Source organism: Elaeis guineensis, chromosome 10 (genome assembly GCF_000442705.2).
Source record: "Elaeis guineensis isolate ETL-2024a chromosome 10, EG11, whole genome shotgun sequence".
NCBI classification, from domain to species: Eukaryota; Viridiplantae; Streptophyta; class Magnoliopsida; order Arecales; family Arecaceae; genus Elaeis; species Elaeis guineensis.
In genome coordinates this window covers 770,378-788,418 of record NC_026002.2, presented here as the reverse complement: position 1 = coordinate 788,418, position 18,041 = coordinate 770,378, and the positions used below count along the sequence as shown (strand labels likewise).

General features: G+C 35.3%; 1 protein-coding gene across 4 annotated transcripts; it reads right to left on the bottom strand.

The window, feature by feature from the left end:
* Window positions 1–4,730: 4,730 nt before the first annotated feature.
* On the bottom strand, window positions 4,731–16,945 carry LOC105053383 (probable LRR receptor-like serine/threonine-protein kinase At3g47570). 4 transcript variants are annotated; one of them, XM_073244010.1, is made up of 5 exons: window positions 16,885–16,945; window positions 7,309–7,461; window positions 7,177–7,211; window positions 5,461–7,093; window positions 4,731–5,294 (listed from the first exon to the last, which is right to left on the bottom strand). In XM_073244010.1, the coding sequence occupies exons 4-5, from the start codon at window positions 6,981–6,983 to the stop codon at window positions 5,258–5,260; spliced, it is 1,560 nt and encodes a 519-aa protein (XP_073100111.1). In that variant the 5' UTR covers window positions 6,984–7,093; window positions 7,177–7,211; window positions 7,309–7,461; window positions 16,885–16,945; the 3' UTR covers window positions 4,731–5,257. The 4 variants fall into 4 exon arrangements, with proteins under 4 accessions (XP_073100111.1, XP_073100110.1, XP_073100113.1 ...); XM_073244009.1 differs by having other exon boundaries at window positions 7,309–7,447; window positions 16,885–16,938; XM_073244012.1 differs by lacking the exon at window positions 7,177–7,211 and having other exon boundaries at window positions 7,309–7,447; window positions 16,885–16,938.
* Between the last annotated feature and the right edge of the window lie 1,096 nt (window positions 16,946–18,041).

The window sequence follows — 18,041 nt, the reverse complement described above, 5'->3', positions numbered from 1 at the left end:
CTATGCGGATCAGATCGGGTCGGGTCATGGGTCAACCCGACCCATTTGCAGCCTTACTTAGAAGCTTTACTTATCCACAATCATCTCTATATTAGTCTATCATTTTAATCCCTCTAGCTAGAACTTTTAAAATGTTAGGGAGAATAGAAAATAGTACTTCTTACTTAATTTATAAATAAGACCTCTTTTTATATATTGTCATGGAATTTGTACGTATCATGAATCCAATGGCGAGGTGTTCTTTGTGCTTCCATAGATGTCTGACAAAATGTCTAGCTTTCTCACCTGATCTGCAAGCTCTAGATAATTTGGTAAATCTCTATCTCTTTTAGGTCCATCCAAGAAAGTAAAACGTGCATGAAGTGTTTGATACAAATGCATGAAATTAATGCTTGGTTTGTGATACCTATCAAACTTATAACAAGTCAATCAAAAGTCAGGAATCAGTGGAGCAGTATGGGTATCATCATAGGAATTAGTGAAATACACGGCAATCAATAAAATACAAGCATTCTCATTGGTTTGGTATAAATTTGACATGGTATCACCGTTGCAACGAATATTTACTCGGGCCCTTGGATGTAGTTATGCTGTTGCAATCCTTCATTTTCATATATAGCTCTTAATTGTATACGAACCTCTAGTATCATGGAAGAGGTCGTCATCTCTCATATGAGATAATATATAAGGTATATTTTTTTTGAATCACGTAAGTATCGAGAAGGTGACTTCGTGAGAAAATGTATTGACATAATTTAATTTAGAAATGGAAATAACTAATGGTGTTCTATGACATGTACATCTAATCGTGTGGTACTGGTTGGTATTCATTAGATGGTGTGGACTCCTCAAATCACCAAAAATAAAAGAAAACAAAAAATATATCGTGAGATGGTCATGTTAAGCCAGGATTTTCATGGATAATTTAGTGTGTACCACATTTGTTGGAGTCATCACGCACTCCAATTCATCAATTCACTAAAGTATTTTTTTTATATTTTAGTGCTGGTATGTGTTAGTTAGATTGAGCCTTAGGCTCAATATACTAAAGTTCGAACAGAGTGATGCATCATCTTTGTCATGCCCCAAACCTAGCATCTGAATTGGGTACGTGATGGCCGCACTCTTCCTAGAGCAAGTCCTAAAGAATATGCAAGATCTATAAAATTTCTTACAATCTCAACATCTCACTAATTGTGCTCTATCTAATCAATTTTTTTCCATCGAGATCCCAATTTTAGCCAAGTACAAGCATCCTGTAACTCTGAAAAAAAAAAAAAAGGAGAGGGTGGTGAGTTTTACAGCTTAGTAAAAACTTCCACGTACCAACATCAATATAATAATAATAAATAAAAAAATAATATGGTTGTTACTCATATAAATCACATGCCAAAAGATATCATGATTCATAAAATATGCATGGCAATCACATGTCTTTTTGCGCAATAAATCATGTCTTATAATTTTCTCAAGATAATGCACATCAGATCTAATTATATCAAGGTGCTCAACTTTGGACCACTACAGTCACATTCCAGCTTATAGCAGAGCACCAATATCGTGGCTAATCCTGTGGACTACCACAACCACGTTTTAAGTTCGTGGTGGGGCACCAGTACCGTGACTAGCCCAAAGGACTACAAGCACTCAAACTCCAACTACCATAATCATGTTTACAACCCATGGCAAGGCACTAACAGTGGCTAGTCTGGGGGACTATAAGTGCTCAACTTTGAACTACAACAGTTATATTTTCAGCCCATGGCAAGGCATTATCTGTGGCTAGTCTTGTGGACTATCACAATCATATTTTTAGCTTGTGGTAGGGCATCAACAACGTGGCTAGTCCAGAGCACCACAATCATACAACTCAATTTCAAACTTGTTAAGCATTGTAATTCAAAATCATATTTTTTTGCAAAATTCAATGCACACGATTACCAAAATTCATCCAAGTCAATATCAATGATATGTAGTACATAATACCGAATAAGTCATAAATATATACTCAACAACTAAGTATATAACATGTCATTATCAAAAGTTCGTGGATTGAAATCATTAGTTTTTATATAAATAGACGAATAATATCCAAAAATTCTTACCTCTACAGTCATCACATTGAACTTACTTGGTTTACAATCTAGGTATCAAGAACCCTACTAGATATCCTCCTTGTCCAAGAAATTATTCTCCTACAGGTCCAAAAGTAATATTAAAATAAAATCTATGGGATAAGGACTATCTGTCTAGAGCCCTCTATTGGGGTTCATTAAGGTCCACTGACAAATCCCCTAAATTCTTTTCCTCATGGATCCTCTGGTTCATTTAAGAAAAAATAGACAAGTCTCTAGAATTTTCCATCTAAAATTTTCCTGATCCATCCCAAAAAAATAATTAACTAATTAATTAATTAACTAACTAAATAACTAGAGAAGAGAGAGAAACCCTTTCCTCTCTTCTTCTTTTCTTCTCCAAAAGAGGGGACATCACTCCCGTGTCCCTTCTCCTTGGTATGGCGGTGGAAGACTGGGGTCGGCCACCTGTGGTGGCTCCTGGTGGTGACGAGACCATGCCCCCAACGACGGCCCTTGCCGGTGGAGGGTCGGCGGATCCCGAACCCAAAATAGGGATTGCCCTGTTTGAAATAAAACTGGCAGCTTACCGACTCCAACCATGGGCCAAGAATGAGGAAAAGTTGGGGAAAAGGAAAAGAAGGGAGGGGAAGAAGCTACCTAATTCTGATGAGGCCAACGGGGAGGGATCTGGTGATGAATCGATGGTGGTTCTTCAAGCGTACTCTAGATTGGATGAAGTGCAACCTCCACACATTGGAGTCACATACATTTTGCTGCATCTAAGATCATGTTTACACCTTGAAACCATGATCGTTACCCCACTTTTGATATTGAATGAAATTACTAGGAGCCAACTTCACTTTACACTTTTATCAATCTAGTTGCCAATGCTTGTTTATCAAGATAATTTTATTTGTTACATAGTAAAATCATATTTTTAAGTCATTATTTAGTTCATCTGTAGTAGGTATGCCAATCATTTCGGATACTTGTCGGTCACAAGAAATTTGTGGTTTCATACCATACTGCAATTTTGTTCAATATGTTTGTAGTATTTGGTGAAGGAATGAACCATTATAACCTGAATAGGGGTTTTGCTTAACAAATGACTAAGGGTACTTGCTTACAATTCATTTATCTAGATAAGATGGTCATTGACACACGATCAATCTTGTTCCAGGGTAGGTTTAGAATGAGTATGCCTTGTATCAATTAAAATTTTGAACAGTTCCCAACCTGACCTGCTATTATGGAGGAAATGTCCAACTTGCCGACTAAAAACATTCCACATAAATGAAAAATGATTTAATCATCTCAAATCCTATAGTGAAGATTAATGGTCAAAAAGAATCAAACAAGAAAGAAACTGTTTTCGCAATAGTTCTTTTTCCTTTCCAACAACTTAATAAAAATACCTATGTATCATGATGTTTAATACAATTAAACTTGTGATATCATGATGTTCAATGCAATTAAACTTGTGACATGCCATGATAAGTTTGATCCTACTACCATAATAAATATTGAGCCAAAGGTTGGTGTAGCCTAACAAAAATCATATAGGTGGGCACTATAAAATATCATATGGGATAGTCTTCATAGTATGCCATGTTTCTTTTAAGGCCAATCTCAAAGAATAAGTCTAAAAGTTAAAAACTTTTTTTATTGACGAAGTTATTAGTCTCGTGATTAAGATATTTTTTTTTTCGTTTTCAGCACATACCAATACATACTCTATGATCATATAATACACACTAAATATATAGCCAAATGATACATACTGCAAGCTTTTTTCATATATATCCAGTAACGATCCAATACACACCTACAGCTAAATTGATACCTAGTTTATCGAACTTAGTATTTACCAATACATAGTATATGACTAGTTGATATATATCTAATAAAATATTTAGCCAACATCTCAATACACATCTCTAGGTAAAGTGATATATAGTTTTCAAAATATAGCATTCATCAGTATACAACACATGAACAAATGATACACACTAGACAGTTTATTGATATATACCGTAAATTTTTTTGATACACATCTAGCAACGATCTAATACATACTTATAGATAAATTAGTACATAGTTTATTGAACTTAGTATTCACTGGTATACAGTATATGATCAGTTGATACACACTTAGCAAAATATTCATCCGACATTTCAATATATATCTCAAGATAAAATAATACTCAGTTTTCATAAAATTTTAGATGTAAAGATCTTAGAAAAGGAGAATTTAGAAAAGGAGAAAGGATCTCGAGGTGTGTATTGGATCGTTACTAGGTGTGTATCAAAAAAGCTTACAGCATGTATCAATAAGTCATTTAGCATGTATTATTTATTCATATGCTATATACTAATAAATATTATATTTTAAAAACTATATATCATTTTATCTAAATATGTGTATTGTGATGATAGATAAAATTTTTACTAGGCGTGTATCAACTAGTCATATACTATGTACTAATAAATACTAAGTTCAGTAAACTATACATCAATTTAACTATTGATGTATATTGAGTCGTTGCTGAATGTATATTAAAAAAACTTACAGTATATATCATCTGGCTATATATTTAATATATATCATATGATTATATAGTATGTATTGCTATGTACTGAAAATGAGAAAGAAAGAGAATGCCTTAATTATGGGATTAATAACTCCGTTACTAAAAAAAACCTTTGACTTTCAAACTTATTCTTTAAAATTGGTATTAAGAGAAATGTGGCACATTATGAAACCCACCCCATATGATATGTCATAGTGCCTGCCCTGTATGATTTGTATTTGATGTAGCCCATAAGATGTGGTCTTCGCTTCTCTTTTCATGAGTCTCTGCCCACTAAATAGGTTGTTTCTAATTACATTCATTTCAGTGGCCACGTCTCTCATGTTCATTCGTTCACCTGGTGATAAAGTTGAGCACATGAGGCCGACTCTTATCAAAGATTCTAAACATTGGTAAAGTCTCCTAGTGGTGCTTCCTCTCGGATCATCATCGTCTTGAATCAGCAACATTGGATCAATGATTTCCTCAATCTTCTTAGGAAATGCCATCTTAACAAAACTATGAAGGGTCAATCCACTTCTAAATGCATCATCAACTTGTCTCTTTCTTGTAAAAATCTCCAAAAGAAGGATTCCATAGCTATACACATCACCTGATGTAGAGACCTATCCCTCTGCCCCATACTCTGCGAAGCATACATTTAAGAGTTAGTATTGCATAATCCTAAAACAACAATCACTATGATGTAAAACAAATTAACCATTCTCTTCTAGAAAAAAGAAAAAACAAAGGAAAAAAATATTATTAAACCTTAGTTTTGTTGTGATCTAAAATTACATGGAGCATCATACCCAAGTGTTCCCCTTATGACGTCAGTTGAGTTTGCTGAATTTTGGAAGGATATGCTCATAGCTTCACAAAGGATTTTTGCCAACCCAAAATCCCCCACATGAGCAACCATGTCAGCATCAAGAAGAACATTACTAGGCTTCAGATCACAGTGAACACCTGGTGGTTGACAGTTGTGATGAAGATAATCCATTGCTTCAGCAACATCAATGGCTATGTTTAACCTCTGAAGTAAATTTAAACTGTTCGTCATTCCCTGCTCACTGATTCTTAGATTTAGCCATTCCTCTAAACTCCCATTAGGCATGAACTCAAAAACTAGAGCTTTGAAATCATGGCCTCTAAAATCAACACTGGAGCACAATGTTATGATCTTGACAAGATTACGATGTCGGATGATTCTTAAAGCATCACATTCAGCTACAAAACTCTTGATAGCTCCTAATTGTTGCAGGTTAAAAACCTTCACAGCAACAGCTGCATTGCCACGAAGCAGAGACCCTTTATACACTGAGCTATATCTTCCTGTGCCAACAAGATTGGTGGTGGAGAATCCATCAGTTGCCTCAGCCAATTCCCTGTAAGATACTTTCGGATATTTGTCATCCAAGGAAGATGCAGGTGATGTCGTGTCCTTTCTTGGCTTTTGTTTCCAATATAAGAAAACAAAAAGAAGGATCAGTGTCAAACACGAAATAGCAGTAATTATTGGTATCACTACACGAACCAGATGAGACCTTCCACCACTCTTTTCTGATGAATTTTTGGGACATGCAGGCAAGTGAAGTTCTGGTATACCTCCACAGAGCCCATGATTGCCAAGTAGCGAGATAGCAGTTGCATGATTGAAGATTTCCTTAGTCGGCACTACACCATCCAGATGGTTGAAAGACAGATTGAGATAAGCCAAAAAGTATAAGTTTGCCAGCAATTGAGGTATGGGCCGTGACAGATTATTGTGCGAGAGATCGAGATTTTGAAGTGCTCTTATGTCGCTCAAAGATTGAGGAATGGTCCCCTGGAGGAAGTTATTGTGAATGAAGAGGTTTTCCAAGACCCCACAATTGCCAAGTGTAGGAGGTATCTCACCCGACAACTTGTTTCCAGATAGATACAATGCTCTGAAATTTTGCATGCTGCCAATATCCGATGGTAGTTTCCCAATCAAATAATTGTGAGAAAAATCCATATAATTTGACAAGGTTGAAAGGTTGAATATCTCTTTTGGGATGCTACCACTAAGACTGTTTTGCGAGAGGTTCAGATCTGCTAAATGTTGGAGATTTCCCAAACTTGAAGGTATTGGTCCTTCAAAGGCATTACTGTCTAAGTCGAGTTCATTCAACCGGGTGAGGTTGCCAAGGGAGGATGGAAGGGTCCCTGTTAGCCTGTTATCACGCAAGTAAAGAAGCTGCAGCATCTGAAGTTTTCCTATATCTTCTGGGATATTACCAGTGAGTAGATTATTCTCAAACCACGATGCCACGCGTGACTCCCTCCCACCCGCAGAAATGGGTGGCGGCATTCCATGTGCTTAGAACTCCAGAGGGATCACTGGTTAGTTGATCTTTGAATGCAAGCAGCGCAGGCAGATCTGTCTCATTGCTGTACAGAGTCCGAGCAGTGGCAACAAACCTGCAAAAGTTGAAGGAGTTTAAAAACAAAAGGAAAAACTCTAAGAGCAACATTACCTCCATATGGATTGCCTTCTACTTCACCTTTACTAGGAATCAACGGTGAGAGTTGGAGGATCCTATAGGATGGAGATTGAGACACATTTATAGACTAAATGAGATTTCTGTAGCACCAAGAAAAAGTTCTTTATCATAATCAAGGGTTTGCAGACTAACTCTTTTGCCACCAAACATGGCATTGACATTTCATGAATCCAAGGACAACCCCGGTGCAAGCCAGCTGTTCCGATGTGATGAATGTTGAAGTATTCGGCATGGCCATTTCTCTGTGGACCTGCATCTTGATTGCTTTACCCTTCGGATTAAAAGCTGCATCAGATTGGAGAAATTATTTGTTGGGCTAGGTCTACCAGCTCAGAGGTGGACCGGTCCAACCACAAGTCAACATGCACAAAAGCGAACAAAAAAGAAATAGAAAAAAAAAAAAAAATGATCAACACAGTATACTTGCGCATGTTAGTTCATGGTTGGACTGATCCACCAATGCATCGATAGACTTGATCCAACTAAAAATTTGACATCAAATTGGTAAGAGTTTAAATCACTGTATAGTTTTTTCTTGTGGTGTTGGAACTCATTATCATTTGCTTTTCAAGGTCACTCTACCAACTACCACGGAAAAAAGAAAAGAAAAAAAAGGCATGTGGTATTAATGGTTCGTATTCTTTAGATGGCATGGATTTTATAGACTCTTCAAATCACCAAAAACAAAAAGAAAAAAAAAAAAAAAAAGGGATACCATGAGATGGTCCTATTAATCTAGGATTTTCCCCGATAATTTAGTGCGGGGACCAAACACTTGCTGGAGTCATCATGCGCTCCAACTCATCAATTAAATAAAATATCTTCTTCTTTTTTTTTTTTTTCAGTGCTAGTCTTGGTTAGTTAGATTGAGCCGTAAGCTCTGATAGACCTAGGAGCCGTAAGCTCTAGTTGGAGTCAACAGTGAGAGTTGGAGGATCCCAGGATGAAGAATTGAGATACATTTATAGACTAAACGAGATTTCTGGATCACAGCAAGAAATTCTTTATCATAATTAAGGATTTGTCGACTGTCTCTTTTGCCACTTGACATGAGATTGACATTCCGTGTAACCAAAGACAACGCTGGTGCTAGCCAGCTGTTGATGTGACGAATGTCGAAGTTTTTAGCGTGGTCATTTCTCTGATCGATCCTTCGTATTAAAAAGATCTGTCAGATGGGAGAAATTATTTGCTGGTCTAGATCGCTTCATCAGATCAATGGTAGATTGGTCCAGCCATGCACTAATACATATAAAAATCGGACAAAAAAAAACAGAAATGAAAAAGAGATCAATACAGATATGTTTGATCATGTTGATTCGTTGTTTGACCGGTCCATCAGTTCATCGATGAACCTCATCCAACAAAAAATTTCACGTTAGACTGGCAGGAGTTTAAACCGAGTAGAGTCTACATGGATTAGTTTTTCTCATGGTGATGGAACTCTTGTCATCAACTTAATTTTCAAGATCATTAATCCACCAAGGAAAAAGGAAAAAAGGATTGCTTTCTCTTTCACATTCCTCCTTCCATGCATGTGGGCCAGAATCTTTTGTTCTTATCTAGCATTTGTACATGACGATGACTTGTTGAATTTAGTTTCGAAAGCCATTTAGGAAAGAGAACAATCAAATCACGAAAGAAAAAGTAAAATAAAGAAAATTATGGGGCTGCTCTATATTATGGTCTTGATATTTTTCGAGCGCCCATATTGCACTTAAAAGTTTTGCTTGTCCACAAGCATCGCTACATCAGTCTGCCGCTTTAATCCCTCATGCTGATGGCTTTATCATTCGTATTAAAAGATCTATTAGATGGGAGAAATTATTTGTTGGGCTAGGTCCACCGGCTCAGTGACAGATCAATCAAACCACAAACCAAAATGTATGTAAAAAATAGATAAAAAAAAAAAGAAGAAGAAAAAAAAAGATCAATATAGATATATTTGTACATGTTGATTCATGATTGGATTGGTCCATCAACTCATTATTGAACCTATCTCAACTAAAAATTTCACGTCAGATTAGTAGGAGTTTAAATCCAGTGGGTCTATATGGTTCAGTTTTTCTCACGCACGGTCATTGTCATCGACCTTTCAAGATCATTTCACCAAGGCAAAAGGAAAAAAAATGACTGCTTTCTCTTTCATATTCTTCCTTTCATGCATGTGGGCCAGAATCTTTTGTTTACCAGTTATGCGTTGACGATGACCTATTGTGTAATATCCGGCTCATTTGGGCCTTAGATCAGGCCCAAAAAAAAAAAAAAATTTGAAGGACACTCCCCACGGGAGTCTTCTTCCCTCCGACTGGCTCCTAATCGGAGTCGGAAAAATCTCGGGGAGGAGTCAAACTCCTTCCTCTTTGGCTCTATTTAAGGAGGAGATCTCTTCCTCCCTCTCCCAACAAGAAATCGGGAGCCAACGGCGGGGATCGCTGGAATTTTGCTCGTGAAAGCCGTCACTGTGCTCGCCCCTAATTGTCGCCGGAGATGTCATTGGAGTTTGAGGTAAGCCGTAATCTCTCTTCCTCTCTTCTCTCCCTTCCTTCCCTTGCCAGTGTGCACGGTCGTCGGTGACCGAAGTCATCGAATTTTGCCTAGGAAGGCAGCCCCTGTTCCGTCCCTTTTTTTTTAGTTTTTCAACACCGGTGGTCACCGCCAACCGCCAGCTTTGGGTTCCTCTGGGCCGCTCCATCGACACCTCCTGCCACTGGCCACCACCGTGCCAGCTGCAGCCCTGGATGGTCGGTCAAAGGGAGGGAACCGTTTGGTCCCCAGTTTTGCCAAAGAAGGCCACGGAAAGAAGGAAGAAAAAGAAAAAGAAAAGAAAAAAAAAGAGAGTGACTCTCTCTCTCTCTTCGATCTAAACCATTACTTTCTCTCTCTAGAATTGGACTTTCTCTCTATATTTTTCTTTCTAAAATTTTCTCTCTCCTCTTTTCTCTCTCTAAAAAGATCTATAGATCTAGTATCATGCCATCTTTTTCTCCTCTAGGGACCTATGACTCCGAATCGATTCAGAGCCGGAGGGGGGAATTTATCGGACTGGTCATCCAGTCAGTTATCTTCTTTTATTATGTAATTTTATTGAATATATGGAATAAAATTTGATCGTGATTTAATATTTTAATAGGGTTATCTGATTCATTTAAGAAAGATTAAAAATCTAAGATGATTGAGGTAAATGGATCTTACGCTCTTTATTTATTTTTAAATCTTCATGATTTTCATGCATATGACTTTTTATTGATGAAATTATATTTTTTATAAAATAAGAATCAGCATATGTGATATGAAAAAATATGTTTTATTATGAGTATTGATTTTATAAATATATTTTATGAAAATAGCATGATTATGAAGCATGAATTTCATTATTTTTTTTATCTATGTATACGTATGTTTTAAGTAAAAGATATAAGAATTTCAAAAGCTCTCAGATAGCTATAAACGAATTTCTTCGGGAAGATCGACATCCGGAGCTAGTATCCACACAAAACATGGTCCTGCTAGCGGGTATAAAGTTGGCACATGAAATAAAAACTCTGTCGATTAAGAAATATGGCCCTGTCACAGATATAATAGTGACCTTAGCACGAATATCTGAGAGCAATGTTTCAAAACTTGACATGAATACATGACAATAATGATTTATGATTCATGATTGTGAAATATACATGATTTTATGTATACATGATTGATTTATGATTTATTTTATTAGATGCTTTATGAAATACTTTATTTTGTATTATCTGTTATTTTTAAAATATTGCATTATCATAAAAAATTTATGCTTGATCCGATAAGGAAGCGCAAGTTTTACTTACTGGGCTAGTGTAGCTTATATTCTTTTTATTTTTCTTTTCTTATACAGAGAAATAGGGCTAAGATCAGTGAGAAAAATTCAGACTTGAAGATCTGCGTAGCAAGCTTGAAAATTTCGTAGTGAAAGTTTAGTTTATTTTATGATCATGGATTTGTAGTTATGAATGTTGAGATTTGGGTTGGTACTTGCTTTTGGATTTAGATGCTCTGAACCAATATTGATTCAATTATTTGATGAATAATAGAATTTAATCTTTTTATTTGATGAATTTTAGATGATTATGATGGATTGATTTCGTGTTATCGTGGGCTCCATCCCTCGATAACATGATCGTGTTATGTCTCGAATTTGGGGCATGACATTTAATGGTATCAGAGCTTAGGTTATGATCATTGAGGATTATGATATAAGTGACTAAGATATGATAGAATAATATCAGAGTTTAGGTTTAAGATCACTGAGATTATGAAGTGATATCAAAACTTTATGTATGATTAATAGGATGTAACAGAGTGGAGTATGATGGATAATATCAGAGCTTAAGATTATAATCATTAAGGACGTGATAGAATGATATAAAGTTTAGGTTATAATTACTAGAGAATATGACTTAAGTGGTATTTGAGCTTAAAGTTATCATTATTCGGGATTGTGACTTTAGTGATATTTAAACTTGAAGCTAAGATCATGAGGAACATGATAGATATAAAAGAAAAGATTCAATAATTTGATTTCGAATCAATAGGTATTATGATGAAATTTATGCATAAGTGGCATATGATGTCTATAATAGAATTGACGAGTTGTATCTTGGATTCCAATTAGTAAGGTTGACCTAAGTATGAGAAGAGTTGACCCTAGAATGAAGTGCGAGTTATTGATAAGTTGTGTTGGGTATATTCGATGACATTAAAATGCTAAACTTATATGGATAAAGGATATGATAATTTTGTTAATTTTGATGTTAATTTTTTTGTAAAGAAAGATTGGTTTGAAAGTTGTCTAAATGATTGTAAGGTAAATCAAAGATTAACTCAAATTAATTCTAGACATATTGAATTCTTGAGTGGTGAAGCTTATATAATAAGTTCAAACATAGAAGGTGGATGAAGATTTAATTTAATGTGCTATGCCTAAGAGATAGTAAAGACAAGAAAACTTAAATTTTTATCCTAAATTTTATATGAAATTTAAAAGTTGGACCTATCTTTGATCGATTTAACATACAAAGATATTTTTATTTTTGATAGACTTAGATAGTTTGATAAGTTGAGATCAGAGTGCGCAGCAAAAGTGTGGTGATCTGAATTGATTAGAAATATTAATCCTTTAAAACAAAAGATATTATAGAATATATTAGTTATAAATAAGGAAAAATTTTATTGATAATGAAAGGATACTATAGATCTTAATCTAATCCGATCATAGTCCGATAATTTTTGTCAGTAGATTATTTTATTGTAGATAATGCTAAGAAGAACTCTAGATATCTCAAACAACATAACTTAATTTTGAAGATGAAATTATTTGAAGGGGAGAGAATGTAATACCTGACCTATTTGGGCCTTAGACCAGGCCCAAAATCTGAGAATCCCAAATCCCATAAAAAAAAAAAATTGAAGAAGACTCCATACAGGAGTCTTCTTCCCCCTGACTGGCCCCTAATCAGAGTCGAAAAAACCCTGGGGAGGAGTCAAGCTCCTTCCCCTCCGGTTCTATTTAAGGAGGAGATCTCTCCCCTCCCCCTCCCATCAAGAAATCAGGAACCAACAGCGAGGATTGCCGAAATTTCGCTTGCAGAAGCCGTCACTGTGCTCGCCCCTAATTCTTGCCAGAGATGTCATCGGAGTTCGAGGTAAGCCACAATCTCTCTTCTTCTCTTCTTTCCCTTCCTTCCCTTGTTAGTGTGCACGATCGTCGGTGACCGGAGTCATCGAATTTTGCCTAGGAAGATAGCTCCTGTTCCATCCATTTTTTTTTTGGTTTTCCGACACCAGTGGTCATCACTGACCATCGGCTTTGGGTTCCTCTAGGCCGCTCCATCGACACCTCCTGCCATCAGCCACCACTGTGTCAGCTGCAGCCCTGGATGGTCGGTCAAAGGGAGGGAACCGTTCGGTCCCCTGTTTTGCCAAAGAAGGCCATGGGAAGAAGAAAGAAGAAAAAGAAAAGAAAAAGAAAAAGAAAAGAAAAAGAAAAAGGAAAAGAAAAAAAAGAGAGACTCTCTCTCTCTTTGGTCTAAACCATTATTTTTTCTCTCTAGAATTGAACTTTCACTCTCTACTTTTCTTTCTAAAATTTTCTCTCTCATCTTTTCTCTCTCTAAGAAGATCTATAGATCTCGTATCATGCCATTTTTTTCTCCTCTAGGGACCTATGACTCTGAATCGATTCAGAGCCAGAGGGGGAGGATTTATCGGACTGGTCATCCAGTCAGTTATCTTTTTTTATTATGTAATTTTATTGAATATATGAAATAAAATTTGATCATGATTTAATATTTTAATAAGATTATTTGATTCATTTAAGGAAGATTAAAAATCTAGGATGATTGAGGTAAGTAGATCTTACGCTCCTTATTTATTTTTAAATCTTCATGATTTTCATACATATGACCTTTTATTAATGAAATCATATTTTTCATAAAATAAGGATCCGCATATATGATATAAAAAAATATATTTTATTATGAGCATTGATTTCATAAATATATTTTATGAAAATAGCATGATTATAAAGCATGAATTTTATTATTTTTTTATCTATGTATACGTATTTTTAAAAAAAAGATATAAGAATTTCAAAAGCTCTCAGATAGCTATGAACAAATCTCTTCGGGAAGATCAACATCCGGAGCTAGCATCCACACGAAACATGATCCTGTCAGCGGGTATAAAATTGGCACATGAAATAAGAACTCTGTCGTTTAAGAAATATGATCCTGTCACGGGTATAATAGTGACCTTAGTACGAATATCTAAGAGCAATATTTCGAAACTTGACATGAATATATGATAAGAATGATTCATGATTATGAAATATACATGATTTTATGCATGCATGATTGGTTTATGATTTGTTTTATTATATACTCTATAAAATTTTTATTTTGTATTATCTGTTATTTTTAAAATATTATATTATCATTAAAAACTTATGCTTGATCCGATAAGGAAGCGCAAGTTTTACTTACTGGACTAGCGTAGCTCATATTTTTTTTATTTTTCTTTTCTTATACAGAGAAATAGGGTTAGGACCGGTGAAGAAAATTCAGGCTTGAAGATCTGCGTAGCAAGCTTTGAAATTTGGTAGCGAAAGTTTAGTTTATTTTATGATCACAGATTTGTAGTTATGAATGTTGATATTCGGGTTGGTACTTGCTTTTGAATTTAGATGCTCTGAACCAATATTGGTTCAATTATTTGATGAATAATGAAATTGAATCTTTTTATTTGATGGATTTTAGATGATTATGATGGATTGGCTTCGTGTTATCGTGGGCTCCATCCCTCGATAGCATGGCCATGTTATGTTCCGGATTTGGAGTGTGACATATTGAATTTAGTTTCAGAAGTCATTTAGGAAAGAGAACAATCAAATCACAAAACAAAAAAAAAAGAAAATAAAGAAAATTATGAGGCTGCTCTATGTATCAGGCTTGATATTTTCTTGAGCACTCATATGACACTGGAAGCTTTACTTGTCCACAATTGTCTCTGCATCAATAAGCCACTTTATTCCCTCAAGCTAGAATTTTCAAAAAAATTGGGAGAATAGAAGATTGTATTTCATTAAAGAACTCTTACAACTTCTTACTTGATAATTTCCAGATAAGACCTCTTTTTGTAGATTTTGTCATGTACAGTGAATGGTTGAGATACGTACAAGTGTCATAAATCTAATAGTTAGGTATGCTTTATACTTCCATAAAAGTCTAAAAAAATAACTAGCTTGCAAGGTCTCGAGAATTTCATAAATCTCTCTCTTTGGGGTCCTTCCAAGAAAAAAAAAAGTTTGAATATTCTTTATATATATATATATATATATATATATATATATATATATATGAGTAGGCCAAGGTTTGAATATAAGCTTAAACTCATGCTTGAGTATGGCTTGATTGATATTCGAGTCTTTAGTCAAGTTTGAGTATTACCTTTTTCTTATCGAGTATAGCTTAATCTTGAAATATTAGGGCTCGATCGATCTCAAGTCGAATTTTGAGTCCAAATATTTTGAATTGAGTCGAGCTTGAAACTCTAGCTAGTCAATTCGGCTAGACTCGATTGCACCACTAGATAACCCAAGTTTCATATTACTTGACTTGATCTAACCCAATCTTTGTATTTAGACTATTTCTCAAGCCTAGTCTCTTCCGCATTTAAATTTGCATCTATTTGATATAATCATTAAGCTAACAATCAAATGGAAACTATTTCCAATTGACGGTGGCAGATATACATGCTAGATGTTACTAGGATCGGTATACTCGGATTTTCACTCACCAAAAACCTACCGCTCAGGTCCTCCTAGTTTGTGTCTCTTGTTTCTACACAAGCTACCTCCTATAATCTAATCCCCCTCATCATTCTATTGTTCCTATGCATATACCATTGAATGCAGTATTGAACCCTTAGCAATCCAGTTTCATGACACAATAGAACCCTAGATCGTGCGAGACTTCATCTTATGAAAACTATTCACATGAATTATAGTAATTTTGAAAAGCAGAATTTTTCAAAACCTTTCGAGTTATTGCTAATCATGTCTCATATGTCTGATTATGTCTTCATCTAATATAGAGATGTTGCTGTTATGATGATTTCTACGTTGGACTATTGGGCCCACGCTCATATCTGATTCCAGTAAACCTTTGTGAACCCTATTGATGATATAGTCCATAGTATCATTGTCAATACATGGGTTTGGCCATAAATTTACCAACATTCAAAGTACAAAAAGACGTGTCTATTAGATAAGGGATGACTTGCGAGCTCGAGCATCAAGTTCACAAATCTAAAGCTAATAGTGCATGGTAGGGTGGATTGCCAATGCTAGCCATTTAGAGTAAATGGCATGCATGGGTATTAGTGCAAGGTTTCATCTTGGTGAAGAAGAAACTTTATGAAATTATTGCCCATATCAATAGTCTATAGGTACGATGCTCAACCTTACCCATAGCAATGAATATTTTTTGAGTACTTTAGGATATCTAATTCTATGTGTTAAAAAAACTCTGTCACTTGAATAAACCCTTTGTGTACTTGTGGACTTGCTTTCGGCCTGATAGCGGCATATGGCACAAACCCCACAATATATGATTTTGCATGGATAAGAGATAAATATGATTTCCCAACTATCTTATGTTAATATATAAATAGCTTTTAGTTATACCCGACTCTTAGCACGAAACATCTATGATATTTAGGAAGTAGGCCAACAATGGAAAAAAATACCTCAATCATAGAAAATTGGTGCTGTCCAGTTTAAGAAATAGACAAACTAAAGAAAAAAAAGGGACATCCTGATAGTGGTTAATTCAGCTATACAATTGGAAGTTCATAAGTTTGCACGAGGGCATAACAAATTATTGGAAACTCTCAAATCACACTGAACCACAAACTTGAATATACCGCTAACATAAGATTTTCTGTCACGCCCCAAACCCCACAAATGGATTGGCCACATAACACGACCACATATTGCCTAGAGTATAATTCTAGAATATATGCAAGGCCTAATAAACTGAACCAGAATACTTAATATCAAAAGATAAACAATTAAAACAAATAGTTCATTTTGAACTTTTATAGAAATCTAGATTATCCAAAATACGTGGTTCAGATATCTTCGGTATCAAATAAAAACTTAACTATTAATACCTCTCATCAGAAGTTCCAAATCAACCCCAATTAGTTAGATATTCTGCAGCTCTTAAAAAAAATAGAAATAATATATATGAGCGAACAGCTCAATAAAGATTTTCTAAGCACACACACCAGCATGAAAAGATAACAACTCTTTAATAAATATTGCCATTGAGAAACAATGATTCAAATATATCAGATTTACAATTGAGTATTCATGTGCCCATCTCAATAATAATACCAGAATATTCATCATATTTCAAAATATAATAATTTAAATGTATACAATACTCAATCAATAGCAGCTCTGATTTGCTCAATATATGCAACTATATCAACAGTTCTGTTCAACTAGGACTTCATGTTTAATGGCTATTACTTCTGTTAACGTCAATACAAAACTATTAATCCCATTCATTATCTTATTATAATGTGTAATATGAATTGGATCCAAATTTTCGATATTTGGACTATTCACGATCACATTTCTGCCTGTGACTGGCCATATTAAAATACCACATTCATGTCTGTGATGGGCCATATCGATAAAAATACCACGTTTCTGCCGTGGCAGGCCACATTGAAAAAAATATCACGTTTCTGCCCGTGATAAAGCCACACTAAGAAAAATACCACGTTTCTGCCTATGGCAAAGCTACACTGATTTCGTGACTAGTCCAATTACCCCGATTTTGATTCTGTATAATTTATTTATTTTATTTATTTATTATTATCACATTATAACTTTGACACATGCTATACTTATGCAATTGACATAATGTAGGATCATAAGGATTCAAAGTTTGCTATTCATGCTTATATGCAACACACCATCACTTCTAATATATGATACCAACTATTTATAACTAATGCAGGTAATTGTGATCAGAGACCCTTATCTTTTGCAGCAGTAAAATCCAACCGATCTAAGAACTTTCGGAAGCCATCTTGCAGCCTTGTCCTCGATGATACTCTCAGTTTTATGCAAAAAGCATTATCTGTTGTCTTCGCTTCCTGAACAGATATGGGTGGAAGATCCCGATAATATAAACATGATGTAGTTGCGACCCAGACCCCGCCCAAACCACTCATTTCACTACTCGACTTGGAACGGACGAGCCAACCATGTGCCCCTACAGCACCCAGAGACCCACAGGCGTTTCTTCGGCTCA